Source organism: Prorops nasuta, unplaced genomic scaffold, assembly GCF_024137725.1.
Source record: "Prorops nasuta isolate Cenicafe-Biocafe unplaced genomic scaffold, Cenicafe_Pnas_1.2 PNAS00010, whole genome shotgun sequence".
NCBI classification, from domain to species: Eukaryota; Metazoa; Arthropoda; class Insecta; order Hymenoptera; family Bethylidae; genus Prorops; species Prorops nasuta.
The window spans coordinates 863,226-880,099 of record NW_027116807.1 but is presented as its reverse complement, the minus strand read 5'-3'; the positions used below and the strand labels follow the sequence as shown (position 1 = coordinate 880,099).

The window sequence follows — 16,874 nt, the reverse complement described above, 5'->3', positions numbered from 1 at the left end:
AACAATTCTTCCTTTTCTTTTTTAATTTGCTTTTCGAAATTATTGTTATTGTTTATTTTATAAAAAATAGATTAATGACTTATACATAATATCGGCAAATTCCCTAGGAGTGTTTTCGAATCCCGAAGGCTTAACAAAAAATCCCTAAGACGATTCCGAAAATTAATCGGGTTATTAGGGTCGTTTTTTTCTTTCCTCTATTATGTGTGTAAATTTTGTTTATTTTTAAATCAACTTCAAACCTATAAAATTATATGCCTTAAACTTTTATGACAAACTATACATATTTGTGATTTGGTGCCCAAAAAATGTAGGTTGGTATTCCTACTTAATCTCGACCATCCTTTGAAGTACATTAATTGAACCACTTTGATGAACCGGCTTGTCCGGCAGTTGTTTAGCATTAGCACGTTTCACGTTACCCGTTACCGGCTACCATTACTACCATAAGCTATAAGCGGCATAAACGTGATACCGGTAAAGTTTGATGTATCTGTAGACGTATTGTATTTTATAAGTGAATAAAAAGTTGATCAAAAATCCAATTTAATAAATTACATTAGAGTTTACGCACAAAATTCAAAGTGAAGATTTGTCTATTAAACAATAATAAGCAATAGATAGTAATAAAATGTCAGAGCCATGTGAGCATACCAATAAAGAAAGTAGTGCAAATGCTTCTAAAAGTCAATCAAATCGGGATAAAAACCGTAAATATGATTACAAAAGAGGTAGAGGTTGATTCCATAACCACAATATTCTCTTTTTCTTACCATCCTAATGGAAAATCATTTCTTTTTATAATTTTTAGGACAACGCAGGGGTTATGACAAATATAATCATAAGCGATCGGTCGATCATTATCATAAAGATCACAAGAGAAAGAGGCTAGAAGTAGGGGAGCGCCTTAAGGAATCCGACATTGGAGTTACAGAGTTTATTAGTGATCATGCACCGTTTTCAGGAATTCTTAAGCAAAGATATTCCGACTTTCATGTTCATGAAATTACTCTGGATGGCACAATTACCAAGCTAACCAGTCAGGCAGTTCCCACAGAACCTGAAGAGCCCGTTAGTATTGAAGATCTGAAAAATAATGTATCAGAGGAAATATGGAACCAGCTACAAATAGTATTAAAAAAGGATGAGTCTTTTAAAGTACTTGAGATCGATGTAACAGATAAAGACAAAGCAGAACGTTTAGCTATACACACAATTGCTAAAAGACTTGGAACTGTAGACAGTCAAACTGAAGAGAAAAAAAATAAAAAATATGTTGTGATTACACCCAAAAGAAGTGGTATTTGGCCTAAATTCTTAGATTATAGTTTTCTTTTTTTCTCTTTATTAATGATTTCATTTGTCATAGGTTACAAACGAGATACAAGGGTTAACTGGGCAAAGAGAGGTGGTGATTATTGCTACTTTATTCTGCATAAAGTCAATACAGATACTATGGATGTCCTAAATCAAATTGCCAGAAATTTAAGAATAAGGGCTCATCATTTCACTTATGCTGGTACTAAAGATCGTCGAGCATGGACCACGCAGTGGGCTTGCATTAAAAAAATTGAGCCTAAGGAAATTTTACGAGCCACTAAAAATATACAGGGTGTATATGTGGGAAACTTCAAATTTTGCAAAGAGCCACTTAAACTGGGCATGCTGAATGGCAACCATTTTAGCATTGCTTTGAGAAGATTTGAGGGAGATGATGAGCAAGTTCAAAAGGCAATGACTTCCTTAAAAGAAAATGGTTTTATTAATTACTATGGTTTGCAAAGATTTGGTACTGTAGCATCAATACCAACGTATGAAATAGGAAAAGCATTACTTCAGGGTATTTATAAATTAAGAAATTTGCATATTTTCGATCTTATAACTTTTTTATCGAGGGTCTGAAAAAATTTTAATGTTTTTCTCTTTTTTATGCTTCAATAAAATTTAGGAAATTGGGATAAAGCGATTGAGCTTATTTTAAAGCCGCGAGATGGTGAACAGGACAGGGATTTGGTTACCGCTAGACAAATTTATGCCGAGACTAAAGATGCTGCTGCTGCTTATGAGAAAATTCGAAGATCTGATAAAATTGAAGCAGCCTTATTAAAAGGTATTGCTTCCTGTGGTCAGACGAATCCACAAGGTGCTTTGGATCATATTCCCAGGAATATACGGTTAATGTATATTCATGCATATCAAAGTTATGTATGGAATTACATAGTATCCAGAAGAATTCAAGAATTTGGAATAAAACCAATAGTAGGTGACTTGGTTTTCCAAAACACAAAACATACCGAATCTTTGCAGTGTACAGATGCTAATCTGCAAAATCAATGTAATGAAAAATTGGTCAGTGAGTCAAATGACAACCTAATGAAAGAGCCTGAACAAGATGGTGCATTAGAAACAAGAGAGCAAGAGTCTTCTGTCAAAACACAAGAGCCAAATGAGGAATTAGGAATTTCTATTGCAAATGAAATTGAAAAGGAAGAGAAGGAATCGGTAGAAGCCGATGCAGTAGAAATGATGGAGGTAGAATCTTTGGCAGAAAAACAGGAGTCAAACGAGGAATTGGGAGGTCCTATTGCAAAGGAAATTGAGAAAGAAGAGAAGGATAATGCGGTAGTCAGAATAGAACAGGAATCTTCGATGGAAGCACAGGAGTCGCTTAAGGAAATGGAATTTTGTACTGCAAAGGAAATTGAGAAAGAAGAAAAGAAACCAGAGAAGGATAACGCGGTCGAAAGAATGGAACAGGAATCTTCGATGGAAACACAGGAGTCGCTCAATGAAATGGAATTTTCTAATGCAAAGGAAATTGAAAAAAAAGAGATGCAGCCAGAGAAGGATGATGCTGTAGAAATTATGGAAGAAGAATCTACCAAAGTAATGAAGGAGAAAATAGATGAAGTAATGGTAAAGCCAGTCATTAATGGAGGCAATACAGATTCAGAGCAAACTATTACAAAGGAAATTGAGAAAGTGATGGATGCAACAAAAACTAGTTTAGTACTAGACGAAAATGAAAGTAGTAAAGACGACGAGTCTATTCTTGAGAATAGTACAGAAGAAGATAGAACTCAAGATTTTCCGCAAATAAAAGTTCTTACGGAAGAAGATTTGCCAAATTACAAAATAAGTGATATTGTGATGCCTCAGCCTGGCTGGAAGATAACCTATCCATCTTATGCTAAACCATGGTTTGATGAATTTTTGGCTAAGGATGGTCTCAACACTGATTTAAGGCAGAAAAATAAGTATGGTCAACAATAAACATACACATTTTTGTGAGTTTCATAGTTCTTATGTGTAATCTGTCTAAATTTTTCATTTGTAGAAAGTATTCTTTGGGAGGTGGTTATAGAAATATATTGCAACTTCCAACCAATCTTTCCTGGAAGACAGTACATTATAAAGAAGAGCAACAGGATTTAATTTTATCAGATATTCATGAGATTAGGAATCTAAAATTAACAGAGTCGGGTATGTATATAAATTTTTAAACTTATAATTTAATTAGATGTAAATAAATGTATTTCACCACTTTTGTTACTTTCGTAGATGGTGAATTTAAAGCATTGATCATCGATATTACATTAAACGCGTCTACTTATGCAACAATGGCTTTACGTGAAATTTTAAAATGTGATACATCACCACAATTGCAAGCTGCTCGGTCGGCTGCTCTTAACGAAGAAAAAAAGGAAACAATGAACGATGCCACATCAACGATTGGTGACGAAGGAAAAGAAGAAAGTGGTGAAACAAAGCAGATTAATGAAACCAATCCAGATGTTCAAGGCGATGTAGAACAGAAAGACGATAATAATGAAACAATGGATGTTCCGACAACAACTTGCGATGAAGCAAAGGCTGAAAGTAATTCAATTTCAAGTAACGAAGTAAAAATAGGAAGTGACAATAAAGAAAAAACGGATTGTCAATCGGTAACTCATAGCAAAGAAAAGGAGATAAGTAATAATACCATTGAAGCTGATGAAACAGATTACGCCGTGAGTGATAGCAGAGAGAAAGTAGAAGTTGATAAGGAAGAAAAAATGGATGAATCGGAATTAAAAATTGAATCTTCGGAAAAATCAATTGATAATGTCGAAACTGATGAGGCTAGAGAGGAGGTCGTGAGTTCACCTAAAAAATCTCAGCTTGAGTAATGTGATAATATTTAGCTTTATTTAGTAATTAACTGATTGGTTTAAGATAGCCGACCTCGTAAATGTATGATTTTAAGTTTAAATTTGTTAACATCTGTAAGGATATAAAATTAAGACAAAAGCAAATATATATTGTCATAAAATGGACTAAAAACTACTTTAAGTATAGAAAATGGAACAATTTTATTTTATTGTATTATTTATAAGACTTTATGCTCAACTTTATTATTTTAAAGAGATTTGTTACATATGCTTAATAGTATATATAATTATTAAATGAGGAAATATTCGTATGTAGCGATACATAAGAAGTGATACAGTGCGGTTGATTTGTTTAATTATAGCCGATTGCCTTTTTATTTAAACGTTTGAAATTATAAATGAATTACTACATTTATATATATTGGATTACTTTGTATTGTAAGAGAAATAAATAATACTGCTGTCTATATTTACATTGTTTTATCACTTGAAAATTATGTATAGGTTTGAAGTACAGTAACTATTTAATTTGGAAGATAATTCTAACGAAAAATATACTTACGCTGGTTATATCGAATGTTAATATTTAATTGTGACCGTTATAATTTAGGTGAATATCTTTAGCGTATTGTAATGGATACCAAGAAATCCATGGGAATGCTGGCATTGCAATTTGCGACGCACCACTTGCATCTAAATGCTTCTTTGTATTCTTTATTTTTAATTTTATTTGATCCATATTTATTTCCCTAGGTAAACCCGATAATGGCAAATTATGTGTTCTTGCATTCGTTCTCAAGTTTCCTAAGGCAAAAAAGGATTTGTCACAATTATCACACCGGTAATTTCAATCGTCAGTATATAGTTAATCGACTCGTTTGTTAAATTTAATATCCCTAACGTAATAAACTGGTAGGATTCACTATTACCATTGTGTAGTTGTACGTGATGACTTAGTGCCCCAGGTTTGCAAAATCCTCTATTACAAATAGGACATCTTAATGGCCAGTCGCCAGTATGAGAATATTTATGGGCTTTCAAGTCGCCAGGTGTTGGAAAGGAGCGACCACAATCGGTGCATTTATGAGGTTTTTCCTAAAAATTTTGTTATCAATTGTAAATTATTTTAAGTGTGTTTCTCGTTGAGCGTTGTCGTAGATCTATAGTCTATGAGAGGAGATTTGGAAAGAAGGAGCAGTAGCACCTTGTAGTGCGTCATTCGATGATAATACAAATTAGAAGAAGCGGTGAACCGTTTGCCACATATGGGACATTCGTGTGGACGCTCTCCAGTGTGAATTCGAGCATGAGTATTCAACGAACTACTCGTACTGAACATTTTACCACATACGGTACAACCATGCGGCTTTTCTCCTGTTATAATGGGAAGTTCTTCAAGTTAATCCATCGAAGATGCGGTGCTTTACGTCCCGAATAAAAAATATATTTAGCAACTAAAATAATTTACCTGTATGAGTGCGCAGGTGTCTCTTTAATAAGGATGGCCTGTCGAAGTTTTTATCGCAAATTGGACAGGGCAGTCGACGGTGAAGTCTCGCGTAGTCCATGGATGCTTCGGTAAATCGGCCCCGCTTACTCAAGTCCAACGGTGTATCTTGAGTTACATCGCACACTAACAATGTTTTCGGCAAATGCAATATATAAATCGATCAATCTCAATAAATCTCTCGAGTTAAATTTAATCGTACTCGTGTTATTTGTATATACATATTATTACATTGAAAAAGATTAAGATTTATATTCTCACCCGACATAATTACAATTCTCTTGTCTTCGTTTTCCTTCCTTTATCGAGATTAAGGCTTATGATCGTTAGATTTCCTATATTATACTGAAGTCTGAACGAGTTTTGAGCCTTGCTACCTGAATAAGATTGTCGATGCGATTATAGGTGCGAGAAAGGGAATAGAGCGAGGAAGATTCCTCGGCTCGGCGCATGTCGAGGGCGGTTTTATTCCCGAGGGCGGAGTTTTTATATACCGTACCTTTTGATAATGCCATTTCTCCATCGTCCACTCTATATTTATAGTTTATAGTATTGTACATATGTATATATCGAAATTTCAAACGAGTGGAGAGCCACCGCCATGTGTTTGCTCGCTAAAGCACGGACCACTTTCATTCAGTCGAATTTGATTAATCGTTCGATTCTGATTGCATGGTCACATACGCGGTGCCAATAGCATCTTTATATATATTTTCATCTAATATACCGTATAGCCCCCCATGTATGCACATCATTCCCTGCATCGTACTTTTTGTGACAATACTCATCATATACTGTTATCGTAATGAGAAGAGGAGACAAAGACAGCTATATAGTTATTACTTCATTTCCTTTAAATAATTTCATTGAACGTCGTCGTGCTAACTTTTTAGCTCTATACAGCCCATTAAAATAATGAGATTATATTATTAGCGCAGCTACTGATATACATGTGAAACCGTACATGCAGACGGGTTTGGTACCAGACGGTACCAGATGTCAGATAGCTTTTGCAATCAATGTCCACGCGCGATTATATACCGATTTTGCTAAAAGTAAAAGTCAGCACCTTAATTTCTAGAGACCGATCGAGCAATTTATTATCGGATGGAAAAATGAACTTTGCTAAATGTAAGAATAAGTAAAGGACAGGGAAAATATGGAGAGATTTTGCAAGAAGAAGTGTTGCGCGGTGGGTCCTTGTCCGGGTCGTAAGGGCAAGAAGGGGGAGGGGAACGATGGTAATATAATGAGTTTGCAAGAAACTCTTTGGTATAAAGCATCGTCATTTTACCGCAAGGAGCTAGCAGAAGAGTAGAATCGCGAGGAAGAGGATAATCGTTGGGACGTATCAGGACACCGGATGTTTTCTCCAGTCATTCCCTCGTTTATCATTTGCGAAGGATATTAACGCCATTGAGATTGCTTTCTTTTTTCCAACTACCACCCTAGCCCACCCCATCCCCCATGGCACGCTTTTTATAAACTGCTTCTTCACTCTTGGCCAGCCATAAACGCCAACGCGCGCGCTGGTAGCCTTCCGTTGTACGCTTGTTACATTACACAGCATTATCATCCTCGATCGATTCGCATAACATTGTTGAAAGGCAATCGTTCATTATGCTCTCTGATTGGAAACGGCGGGAGGTTAAACCACGTCGCTTGTTTGTTAGATTGGTGATAAATTTGTTGCGCTCACATTGTAATAAAGCACCCGCGGTGTTCGCAAACTACGCACGATTCTTAATAGATTCAAAACAAAGACACATACACGCGCGTGCGCGCATATATAAGAAACAATAATACGTGTAGAAAAAGGATAAAAAATAAACAGCTTTTTAGAAATGATGTTTTTTATTTTCCCTATAGAATTATAAAACATTAATTTCTGTACAGGAATGATCTCTTTTATGTATATGTAATATGGAGCAAAGTTTCAAAGTAAAATCCAAATAAAGTCTTGCTATGCACAGCTTAAACCAAATGGAATCTTATTTTATAAGGGAAGCAGCACGTCAAAAGATATAAATGGTAGAGATAGAGGGAGGAGGGGGATAGAAAACAGAAAGTTGAGTGATAAAGAGATGTACACACAAACTATTGTACATTATTGGTAGCACCATTAAAAATGGGGTAACTTTGAAACTGGATTGTTCTGGTTTGTGGTACGTATTCGAGTTCCAAGAGAACTAAAGAGTTGACACCTTTACGCAAGTATGGAGCTGGAACGTAGAGAGTGATTTGTGGTCCTGTCGATGGCCAGTATCTTCCAAGATTTCGTCCATTTACAAAGGCAACCCCTTTACCCCATCCAGCGGTATCAAGATAAGTATCCAAAGGTTCATCATCTATGAAAAATTCGCCACGTAAAAATTGTGGTCCTTTATGAAGAAGACCAGTCTCCTCAAGAGGTCCTTCAGCTCCGCTCACTAGTAAGGTCCTCAATGAATCAACGTCGTCGATTCGGAAGGCCGTCGTGTTCCAATATTCCAAAAATTTGTCGTCAATATCAACGTTGAATATACCCTAAAGAATCCGCGATCAAAATTAGAGGAGGGAAATGATTTTTAGAAGGAGAATATGTATAAAGTTTATAAAGAATACCTTAAAATCGTGAATTTTATCTCCATAGTTCAAGTGTCCTTGGTTCTCCACGAGAATCTTCAAGTTTCTAGCGTAGGGATTTTCCAAAACAAGCGAGTTTGTTCTTCTCGTTCGACTGAGCGTTCCCTTCAGCTCATTGTCGACGTATACCAAAGCTCTGTCGTTCGCTTTGCAATTCAAGATTGCAGGATCGGCGATACTTTGAGGGAGCTCTGTCTCGTAGAGGACTAAATAGGGATTCCCTCCGATGGCCTCGAAAGTCGGTGGAATGTCGTTAAAAATCCTTGAGATTACAAAAAGATTCTTCGATCTCCTATGGAAAAGGTCAATGACTTTCTGTAAGCGAACTAGCCCGTAATCACCTTTCGCCGACACAACTGGCAAGGGTATCTTCGGTACCGGTAGAAACTGAAAATTCCCCAGGAGAGAAATTAAATGGTCCAATTATGGTACATAGGAATATCTCGCAAATCTTTAATGTAAATTTTTGACAAATCGTCACCTTATTATTATGAATTATAATTATTCACATATATACCTGATTTATCACGTTTCTCATGGCAAAATATTTCTCTGTTGGGTCTCCAGCTTCCGTCATTGGCGCATCATAATCGTAAGATGTTATTTGCGGAGTATAATCGCCATCGTTTGCACCTACAACAATAACACGAATTAACAATTTGGAAAATGTCAATAAAAATTGTATGCGTGTGGAAAGAATGAAGAGGAATGATTTTATACTTGCCAGAAGAATATCCAAAATTGGTTCCACCATAGAACATGTAAATGTTGACCGAAGCACCAAACGACAATATTTCTTCCAATGTTTTAGTCACCGCACTAGTATTTACCCTCTGAAATTCTTCTCCCCAGTGCGTCAACCATCCCGGATAAAATTCTGAATTCACCAAAGGACCCTACATTATAGTATACGAATCATTATCGTTATCAGAAACCTTTATATTTATTTTTTAATTCATCCATCTTTACTTTTTTCTTTTTTTTTGATAAAAAAAGAAAAAAAGAGGAGATATATATGTGTGTATATATATATATATATATATATATATGTATACTTACCCTTGGTTGAAAACGGCGCATATTCTGAAAAGCCAGTGTAGCGTTTACACCGCTTCCAAAATCAACGGTTGTGTAAACTCCTGGAATATATCCGCATCGTAGCATATTATCAAAGTAACCATCGGTCGTAAAGAGTAGCGCTTTATTTTCAATATGTCGCTCGAATATCTCTCGTAGCTTATTTGTATATTCGGTGTCGCAGGCCTTATAGCTACCGTACTCATTTTCTATCTTTAGTAAAAGTAACATTAATCAAAATCAAAATTATATTGATTTCGCAAAAGGAAAGAAGAGTAAAAATTAAATTTCAGTATTATTCGGTACCTGAACCATAATTATAGGTCCACCATTGCCTCGTAAATAAGGTTTGACTTTTGATAACACTTGGTTCAAATAAATCTCCACATAGTTCATATATCCTATATTAAAGAAAAAGAAAAATCATGTATTCGTCGCTAAAAGCAATTATATTGCATGCAGATTCTCGTCTCTCAATTAGATGCTTAATTCTCTCGGCAAAATCTGATCAATCTAAAATACGTCTTATATAGGGAAATTATAATTAAAATCCTTGGTATCTTTTGCTAGCGAACATCATACGATATCTAGTAATAATTAAATATGCTGTAAAGGTATATATTTGCAGTGATAAAAGCTTACGCGGATCTTTGGTGCGCAGTTTTATATCAGGAACACGATTTAGCAACCAATACGGAAAGCCGCCCTGCAAAATATAAATGTTATTACACTCCTTTCATTTGGTCAATTCCATTGGATATTGTTGTAAAAAAGTAATTCTATGACATATAAGATCGTACAAAATCTCTCTCCGCACAGATATATGGCCCTGGCCTAAGTAAAACGAGCAAATCTTCTTGTTGAGCAAGGTTTATAAACTCGATCAAGTCAGCGTCGCCACTCCAGACCCATCTGCCAGGTTCCGGTTCGTGAAGACTCCATTCAACATAACTGCAAAATAACATAATTCATTTTTCGGCCTCAGGTGTTCGATCATTAGTGCAATGCGTGCATGATAAATCTCTAATGTATACACTGTTTCCTTTCTTTTGCCAAATAAACTATATTAATTAAAGAAATGAATAAACTAACGTCGATATAGCATTAAGGCCTGCTGCCCTCATCGTGCGAAGACGATCCCGCCAATAGTGACGTGGCGCACGGAAGTAGTGAAAACTTCCGGAAACGTATCGGAACGGTCGGCCATCCAATAAGAAAACATTATTGTCGTAATCTATCCCAAAACCAAATTGTACCTCTTGTGTGTCCTGCAGTCGTATTGTATAATATGAACGTTTAATAGGTGATCAATATACATACATGTATAAATTACGTTATAAAACATATGTACATTGTTAGCATTAACGATTCCTACGTCGCTTAGGCCAACCGCAAAGGCCAAGGTTAAGAGTGCCACGATTCTTAACATCCTTCCAATCGTTGACGACGTCGACGACCGTTGATAATCAAAAAGTTCTCACTCTTACTACTCGTATAGTCGTCTCTGTTAAACCATTGTAAATTTTACACACGATTTTTCTCCTTATTATTTATTCTCACTGACAGAACCGCGGCAGGTTATTTATACAATTATCGTGATGTTCTATCTGTTATATACCAATTCTTATATCGATGTATATCTAGAATGATTATTTGTTTTTATTTTAAGCTATTTGTGGGAGCTAAGAGATAAATTATTATCGCATAAAGATATCTTTTATTTTCACAATGATTTAATTTGCAAATTAAAGTGAACATTAAGAGTTATTTAGAACAATCATTCACTTCACCATTATTGTAAGTTGTTAAAGGTTAAGCGCGAAAAAACTGCCCGGCACTGTTGTTTATATGGTTTTCTTAAAGGAGGATTGATATAGTTGTTGCTTACTACATCAGCATGTAGATCTTATTTCCCGGGAAAACTGCATAAGGATTCACTTTTTTTTGCAGTGGATAGTCGATTACGATCTTACATTAGCAAAACTTCTTTTTATTCCATGCGTTTGGCGTTCAAACAATTTTAAATGTATACCTGCATTTTTATTAGAACCAATTGAAAGAGATGTCACGACTGAGCTTCTATAAAAGAAGACACGGAATGAGACTTGACCCATTTGAAATACCAGATTGTAGAAGGCGTTGCTGTCAGTCGTGTCACGTAAACATTACAGAGAGATAGGCGGCTTATCGTAAGGGCCTTTCCTCCTTAAACTCTCTTCAGTTCCTTACACAAATTTATAGTCATTTTCTTTCTCTCTTTCCTCTTTTCGGATTCGTGTGATCTCCCTGCAAATTATTTTTTAGTCCCGAGAACACAATTTCAACCATATTTTTTTGCTTCTACTATATAGGTTATGTAAAATTCGACACAGCCCTTATATATATATATATATATATATATATATACCTATACATATATATGCATGATTTTTGAGATGGGTACTGTAACTTAGCGGTCATAGGTTGCTCAAGATGAAGCTATACTAATGTATAATAATATTTTACTAAAGTTAATTTTTATAATCATAAATGCAATATTTATTTCAATACAAAATTACAAGTGAAACAATAAATAATTTCAAGTTAAATATCGATCTATATATTAGAAAATTATTATTGAGATAAAGATATGATGATGTTGTTGTTTCCAAGAGCAAAGGAAAGTTACGATGAAGATGGTAAACGCATGAGGAACTAAACTGCATCAGTAACGGTTTTTATCAATGAGACTAGGTCTCCAGCTGTTATCTTTTTATTATTTTTACCAGGCTGGACGTTGCTTTCACGGCTATTTATCAGGTTGTCTTTTGTCGAACCCTCCAGATTACTCTCGCTCGCAGAAATATTTATTACAGCTTTTGATCCATTTTCGTTGGACCCTGAACTACTTTCTGTAATATCTGAATCAGTTTCGTTATCTTTATCTATCACCCTTTTTTCATTCGATTCACTCTTAATCGTAGAAATATTATTTCCAAAGCCTTCTTCATTTTCGCTCGACTGCCAATTATTGTCTGATTTATCGTCATCAATATTATCTTCTGAAGTTTCATCATTCAATTCGCTTTTGTTTGTTGGAGTATTTAGTGAAACATTTCCATCTTTTTCATTAGCAGACCTTAAATTTTTTTCTAAACTATTATTTTCCGAGAGAGAAGCTTCCTCACTTGATTCACTCTGTCTTGAAGAAGCATTATTTGATAAGCTGTCTTCATTTTCCTTCGAATGTAAATTGTCTTCTGAACTCTTTTCATCGTCATTATCCTCCGAAGTCTCTTCACTTGATTCACTCTGTCTGGCAGAAATATTCTTTGATAAGTTTTCTTCACTTTCTTTCGAATGCAGATTGTCTTCTGAACTCTTTTCATCATCACTATCCTCCGAAGTCTCTTCACTTGATTCACTCTGTTTGGAAGAATTATTTATTGAGACTTTTTTTTTATTTTCATTCGAATGCAAATTATTTTCTGAAGTTTCTTCACTCGATTCACTCTGTCTGGTAGAAATATTCTTTGATAAGTTTTCTTCGCTTTCTCTCGAATGCAGATTGTCTTCTGAACTCTTTTCATCGTCATTATCCTCCGAAGTCTCTTCACTTGATTCACTCTGTTTGGAAGAATTACTTATTGAGACTTTTTCTTTATTTTCATTCGAATGCAAATTATTTTCTGAAGTTCCTTCACTCGATTCACTCTGTCTGGTAGAACTATTCTTTGATAAGTTTTCTTCACTTTCTTTCGAATGCAGATTGTCTTCTGAACTCTTTTCATCATCACTATCCTCCGAAGTCTCTTCACTTGATTCACTCTCTTTGGAAGAATTATTTATTGAGACTTTTTCTTTATTTTCATTCGAATGCAAATTATTTTCTGAAGTTCCTTCACTCGATTCACTCTGTCTGGTAGAACTATTCTTTGATAAGTTTTCTTCACTTTCTTTCGAATGCAGATTGTCTTCTGAACTCTTTTCATCATCACTATCCTCCGAAGTCTCTTCACTTGATTCACTCTCTTTGGAAGAATTATTTATTGAGACTTTTTCTTTATTTTCATTCGAATGCACATTATTTTCTGAAGTTTCTTCACTCGATTCACTCTTTATCGTAGATGTATTGATTGATATGTTTTCTTCACTTCCCTTTGAATGTAAATTATTGGTCGAACTTTTTTCATCATTTCTAGGTAAATTATACTGCAAATACCAGTCTTGGTTGTCATAAGCACTTATTGATTCATCTTTATTTTTTGATCGTGTGTGATCGGAAACGTTATGTTCTAAAACAAAAAGAAAGACTATTGTCTAAATCTTAATACTATCGTGTCCCAACAGTACCTTCTTGGCCTTTCTCCGAATGATTTTCTTTCGAATCGTTGCCTGAATTATCCTCATTATCATCATTAGAGTTGCCATTAATTTTATGCTCTAAGAAAATAAATAGTCTCTTATTAATTTTGTTAATTCACAAAATGTATAATATTATCAATAAATACCTTTTATTTCCTTGTCATTATGCGCCTTTGATAGTTCAATTTCTTTCTTTCCGTCATTTTCCTTATCATTTATCTCACTTACTTTCTTCACCCACTCCTGTATACGCGATTGAATTGTTTCATAAATTTTGTGTACCTTTTCATTCAAGGAATTCGATTTAGACTCCTCGTGATTGTTGCTCCATTTAGAAATAAATTCTTCTAGCTTCTTTTTTATTTCTTTTTTTTTCTTATCCAGCTTTTTCAGCCATTCATCATCATCGCCAGGTTTGATGAACTCCAATATATTTGCTATGACATTCGTAGCTTTTCCCTTCCACTCGGAAATCATATTATGTATCCAATTTTTCAAGCGTTCTTTTCTTTGACGTTTTTCTTCAGATTCCTCTGTTTTTCTAGCATTCCTGCCTCCCTTTTCCCCACTCTTTCCTTTCTTGTTTTCATAAGCAGACAAATCTTTACGATCCTCTTCCTTTTCTTCCTTAGCTTTACCGTATCCTTCTTTTTTTCTTCCTCTTGGCTCGTAATCTCCTCGAGATGTTATTCCTTCCTTTTTAAAAGACTTACCTGAGTTGACAACACTCGAATAATTGTCACCTGCACTTACATTATCTTTGTTATCATTTGGCGTATCATGTGAATATTTCTTGTAAATAGCTTTCTTGAGATTGTTTTCGGACGGACCATTCGAATCTTTGGTCCGATCGATAGAGACTCTCCAATTATTTCGTAGTTTTCGGAAATTCCCACTTGGTTCATCGCTCGTCTCTACCTTTCGATAATTCAGCCTATGCTTCTTCTCAACAGGCTTCACAGATAGCAATTGAGATTTTATCTTTCGGCTGCTGATCGAATCTTCGTCATCCTCATGGCTATAAGCTTCACCCTTTTCTTTATAAATATTTTGCTGTTTTCGTTTCCATTTATTAAACTTTCGTAATTTCTTCCTTTCCCACTTTTCTTCCCTTCTTTGAATTTTTCTCAATAATTCCAATGTATTAGGTTTTGTTTGCTTCGAAGATTTGTCTTCCGAAATATCCAAATATTTGTTCATATAAGAATTCTTATGGTTCCATCTGTTGACATTTTCATAATCGTTTCTGCGTGTTTCCTGTTTCTCCAAAGAGTCTCCGTGCGTAGCAAATTCTTTGGATTTATCTTGGTTTGCTCCAGCATTATGTTTCTCAAGAATTCTTTCGTCTTTGGTCCTCCCATGCTCTCCTATTTTAATCAAGGCCTCATTTTCCTGCGAAGAAGTCTCTAAATCGACCTCCTTGCTCGGATATTCCACTAGTGCTGGCTTATTCGACTCTATCGTCACCGGACTTTTTATTTCAGATATTGCACTGGATGTAGATTGACTCTGATAGGAAGCTACGAGATTCTGTAGCAATAGTAATCCTATTAAGAGCTCTGCTGAGCCTGTCAACGAAGAACAAAATAAATAGATCAATAATGTCTCGTACGAAAGTGTAGGATAGCTAAGAAAACAAGAGAAAATATAGTATTCTATTAGAAGTATATCGGATATCTCATGAATAAAAATATTTCTTTCCGCTCTCTATGTAATATAATTTTCAGAAGACCTCGCACCTACCTCTCATTGTCGCAGGAAATATACGAGAAATAAGTCACATAAAAATTTGCAATCAGCTCGCTTACTGCCCCTCTATGAAGATTAACTCTCATATTTATACCCGTTGCAAAAAAAAATATCTCTTATCGGATGTGCATGATGCATTCCGTACCAAAATTTACAGCCATTTATCATCGTGAGTTATCCTTGTGTGTTTCGATGCTTTGGAGTTTTTCACACGAGGAGTCGTTTTGGTACAATGTTTATTTTTAAAATGTGTCATAAGACGATTCAACTTCCTGTTCAATCTTCATTTCCTCGCGATTACAAAATTTTCTACAATTCCCTTATTCGCTTGGTGTATCCTATATATACATATATAGTTATAACATACGCACTGAAGAAGAGACGTTAAATGTGATGTATAAAGTTTTAAGGGTGGAAATTGTCGAGTGGATATAACATTAGAGAATTGGTGAGTGAAGAAAATGGACAGTACGAGGATTTAGAGTGTAGTATTGTAAAAGTCTGGATCCGGTAGCGTGTGTACCATGACCGGTGCAGGACAAACATATATTTGCAAAGGCAGGCAAGCGCAGAGCAAAACTGCGAAAGTGAATTGCGAGTGAAGGCGATTAAGCGAGCGGTGATCCTGACCTAGGATATCGGCTAGGAGTTAGGATCACTGAGAGAGCTCATCTGTTTGGTAACGGAGCACGTATATAGCTGTGCCACACTGGCCCCTACAGGCCCCATGCCGTGGTTACGTTTACATTGGTGCCACCTTGGTTCAATAGAAATCTCGGTTGGGTCGGGTCAGGAGCTCGCGCGTTCCTAGTTGGCTCGGTACGGTGGGGCCGCCGGGGCCGGTCAGTGAAAGTGAAAACCGAAGCAAACGAAACTCGAGCGACCGACGGCCGCACGCCACGATTGCCACGCCATGGCATGGCACATCTAAGTGAGAGAGAAATTCAGGCCGGTAAAAGTGGGCTAGTAGGACCCTGCCCTATATAGTATATATGCCTAACTCGGTCCTTTCCCTTTTTGCCTCGATACTCTACAGCCCAACTCTCACTTTCCACCAACGCAATTCTCTAGCTCTCAAGAGAGACTCGCTTAACAGCTCGAGCTCGGTTCATACGATACTTGATCTTTCTGCACTCGTGCAATTTGCTCCCTGCCCGCAGTTTATAGTATTGTCAACAGAACCTGTGTCAATAAAAATATTTATCCCCTATTAAAAGTCACTGCCTTTCTCACTTTAATTTAACCCACTTATTCTTCTACGTTGTCTCTAAAAAATGATTCATCTGCTATCTAAAGTTTGCGTTACTCCCTTTAAATTCAAAATTAGTATAACTATATGTTGCGCCAATAATTAATATACAGTTGTTCTCCATTATTACGTCAATAATGTCGGGCCTCGATTTAAACGATGTAGCTGG

The 16,874-nt window shown here is 35.8% G+C and overlaps 4 protein-coding genes across 4 annotated transcripts; 1 reads left to right on the top strand and 3 right to left on the bottom strand.

The window, feature by feature from the left end:
* The first annotated feature begins 356 nt into the window (after nucleotides 1–356).
* Nucleotides 357–4,623, top strand: Pus7 (pseudouridine synthase 7). Its single transcript, XM_066732333.1, has 6 exons — nucleotides 357–731; nucleotides 812–1,300; nucleotides 1,370–1,840; nucleotides 1,949–3,257; nucleotides 3,338–3,483; nucleotides 3,562–4,623. Exons 1-6 carry the CDS (start codon nucleotides 632–634, stop codon nucleotides 4,170–4,172), a joined length of 3,126 nt encoding a protein of 1,041 aa, XP_066588430.1. The 5' UTR covers nucleotides 357–631; the 3' UTR covers nucleotides 4,173–4,623.
* Nucleotides 4,624–4,628: 5 nt separating this feature from the next.
* On the bottom strand, nucleotides 4,629–5,929 carry LOC136777095 (oocyte zinc finger protein XlCOF19-like). The gene is made up of 5 exons (XM_066733165.1): nucleotides 5,923–5,929; nucleotides 5,623–5,787; nucleotides 5,359–5,528; nucleotides 5,084–5,249; nucleotides 4,629–4,958 (listed from the first exon to the last, which is right to left on the bottom strand). Exons 1-5 carry the CDS (start codon nucleotides 5,927–5,929, stop codon nucleotides 4,741–4,743), a joined length of 726 nt encoding a protein of 241 aa, XP_066589262.1. The 3' UTR covers nucleotides 4,629–4,740.
* Nucleotides 5,930–7,496: 1,567 nt separating this feature from the next.
* LOC136776690 (beta-galactosidase-like) lies at nucleotides 7,497–11,433 on the bottom strand. The gene is made up of 10 exons (XM_066732432.1): nucleotides 10,715–11,433; nucleotides 10,456–10,631; nucleotides 10,164–10,314; nucleotides 10,006–10,069; nucleotides 9,670–9,764; nucleotides 9,346–9,576; nucleotides 9,011–9,182; nucleotides 8,804–8,919; nucleotides 8,266–8,673; nucleotides 7,497–8,187 (listed from the first exon to the last, which is right to left on the bottom strand). Exons 1-10 carry the CDS (start codon nucleotides 10,790–10,792, stop codon nucleotides 7,759–7,761), a joined length of 1,920 nt encoding a protein of 639 aa, XP_066588529.1. The 5' UTR covers nucleotides 10,793–11,433; the 3' UTR covers nucleotides 7,497–7,758.
* A 541-nt stretch (nucleotides 11,434–11,974) lies between these two features.
* LOC136777094 (dentin sialophosphoprotein-like) lies at nucleotides 11,975–15,521 on the bottom strand. The gene is made up of 4 exons (XM_066733164.1): nucleotides 15,451–15,521; nucleotides 13,854–15,275; nucleotides 13,696–13,785; nucleotides 11,975–13,637 (listed from the first exon to the last, which is right to left on the bottom strand). Exons 1-4 carry the CDS (start codon nucleotides 15,455–15,457, stop codon nucleotides 12,058–12,060), a joined length of 3,099 nt encoding a protein of 1,032 aa, XP_066589261.1. The 5' UTR covers nucleotides 15,458–15,521; the 3' UTR covers nucleotides 11,975–12,057.
* Between the last annotated feature and the right edge of the window lie 1,353 nt (nucleotides 15,522–16,874).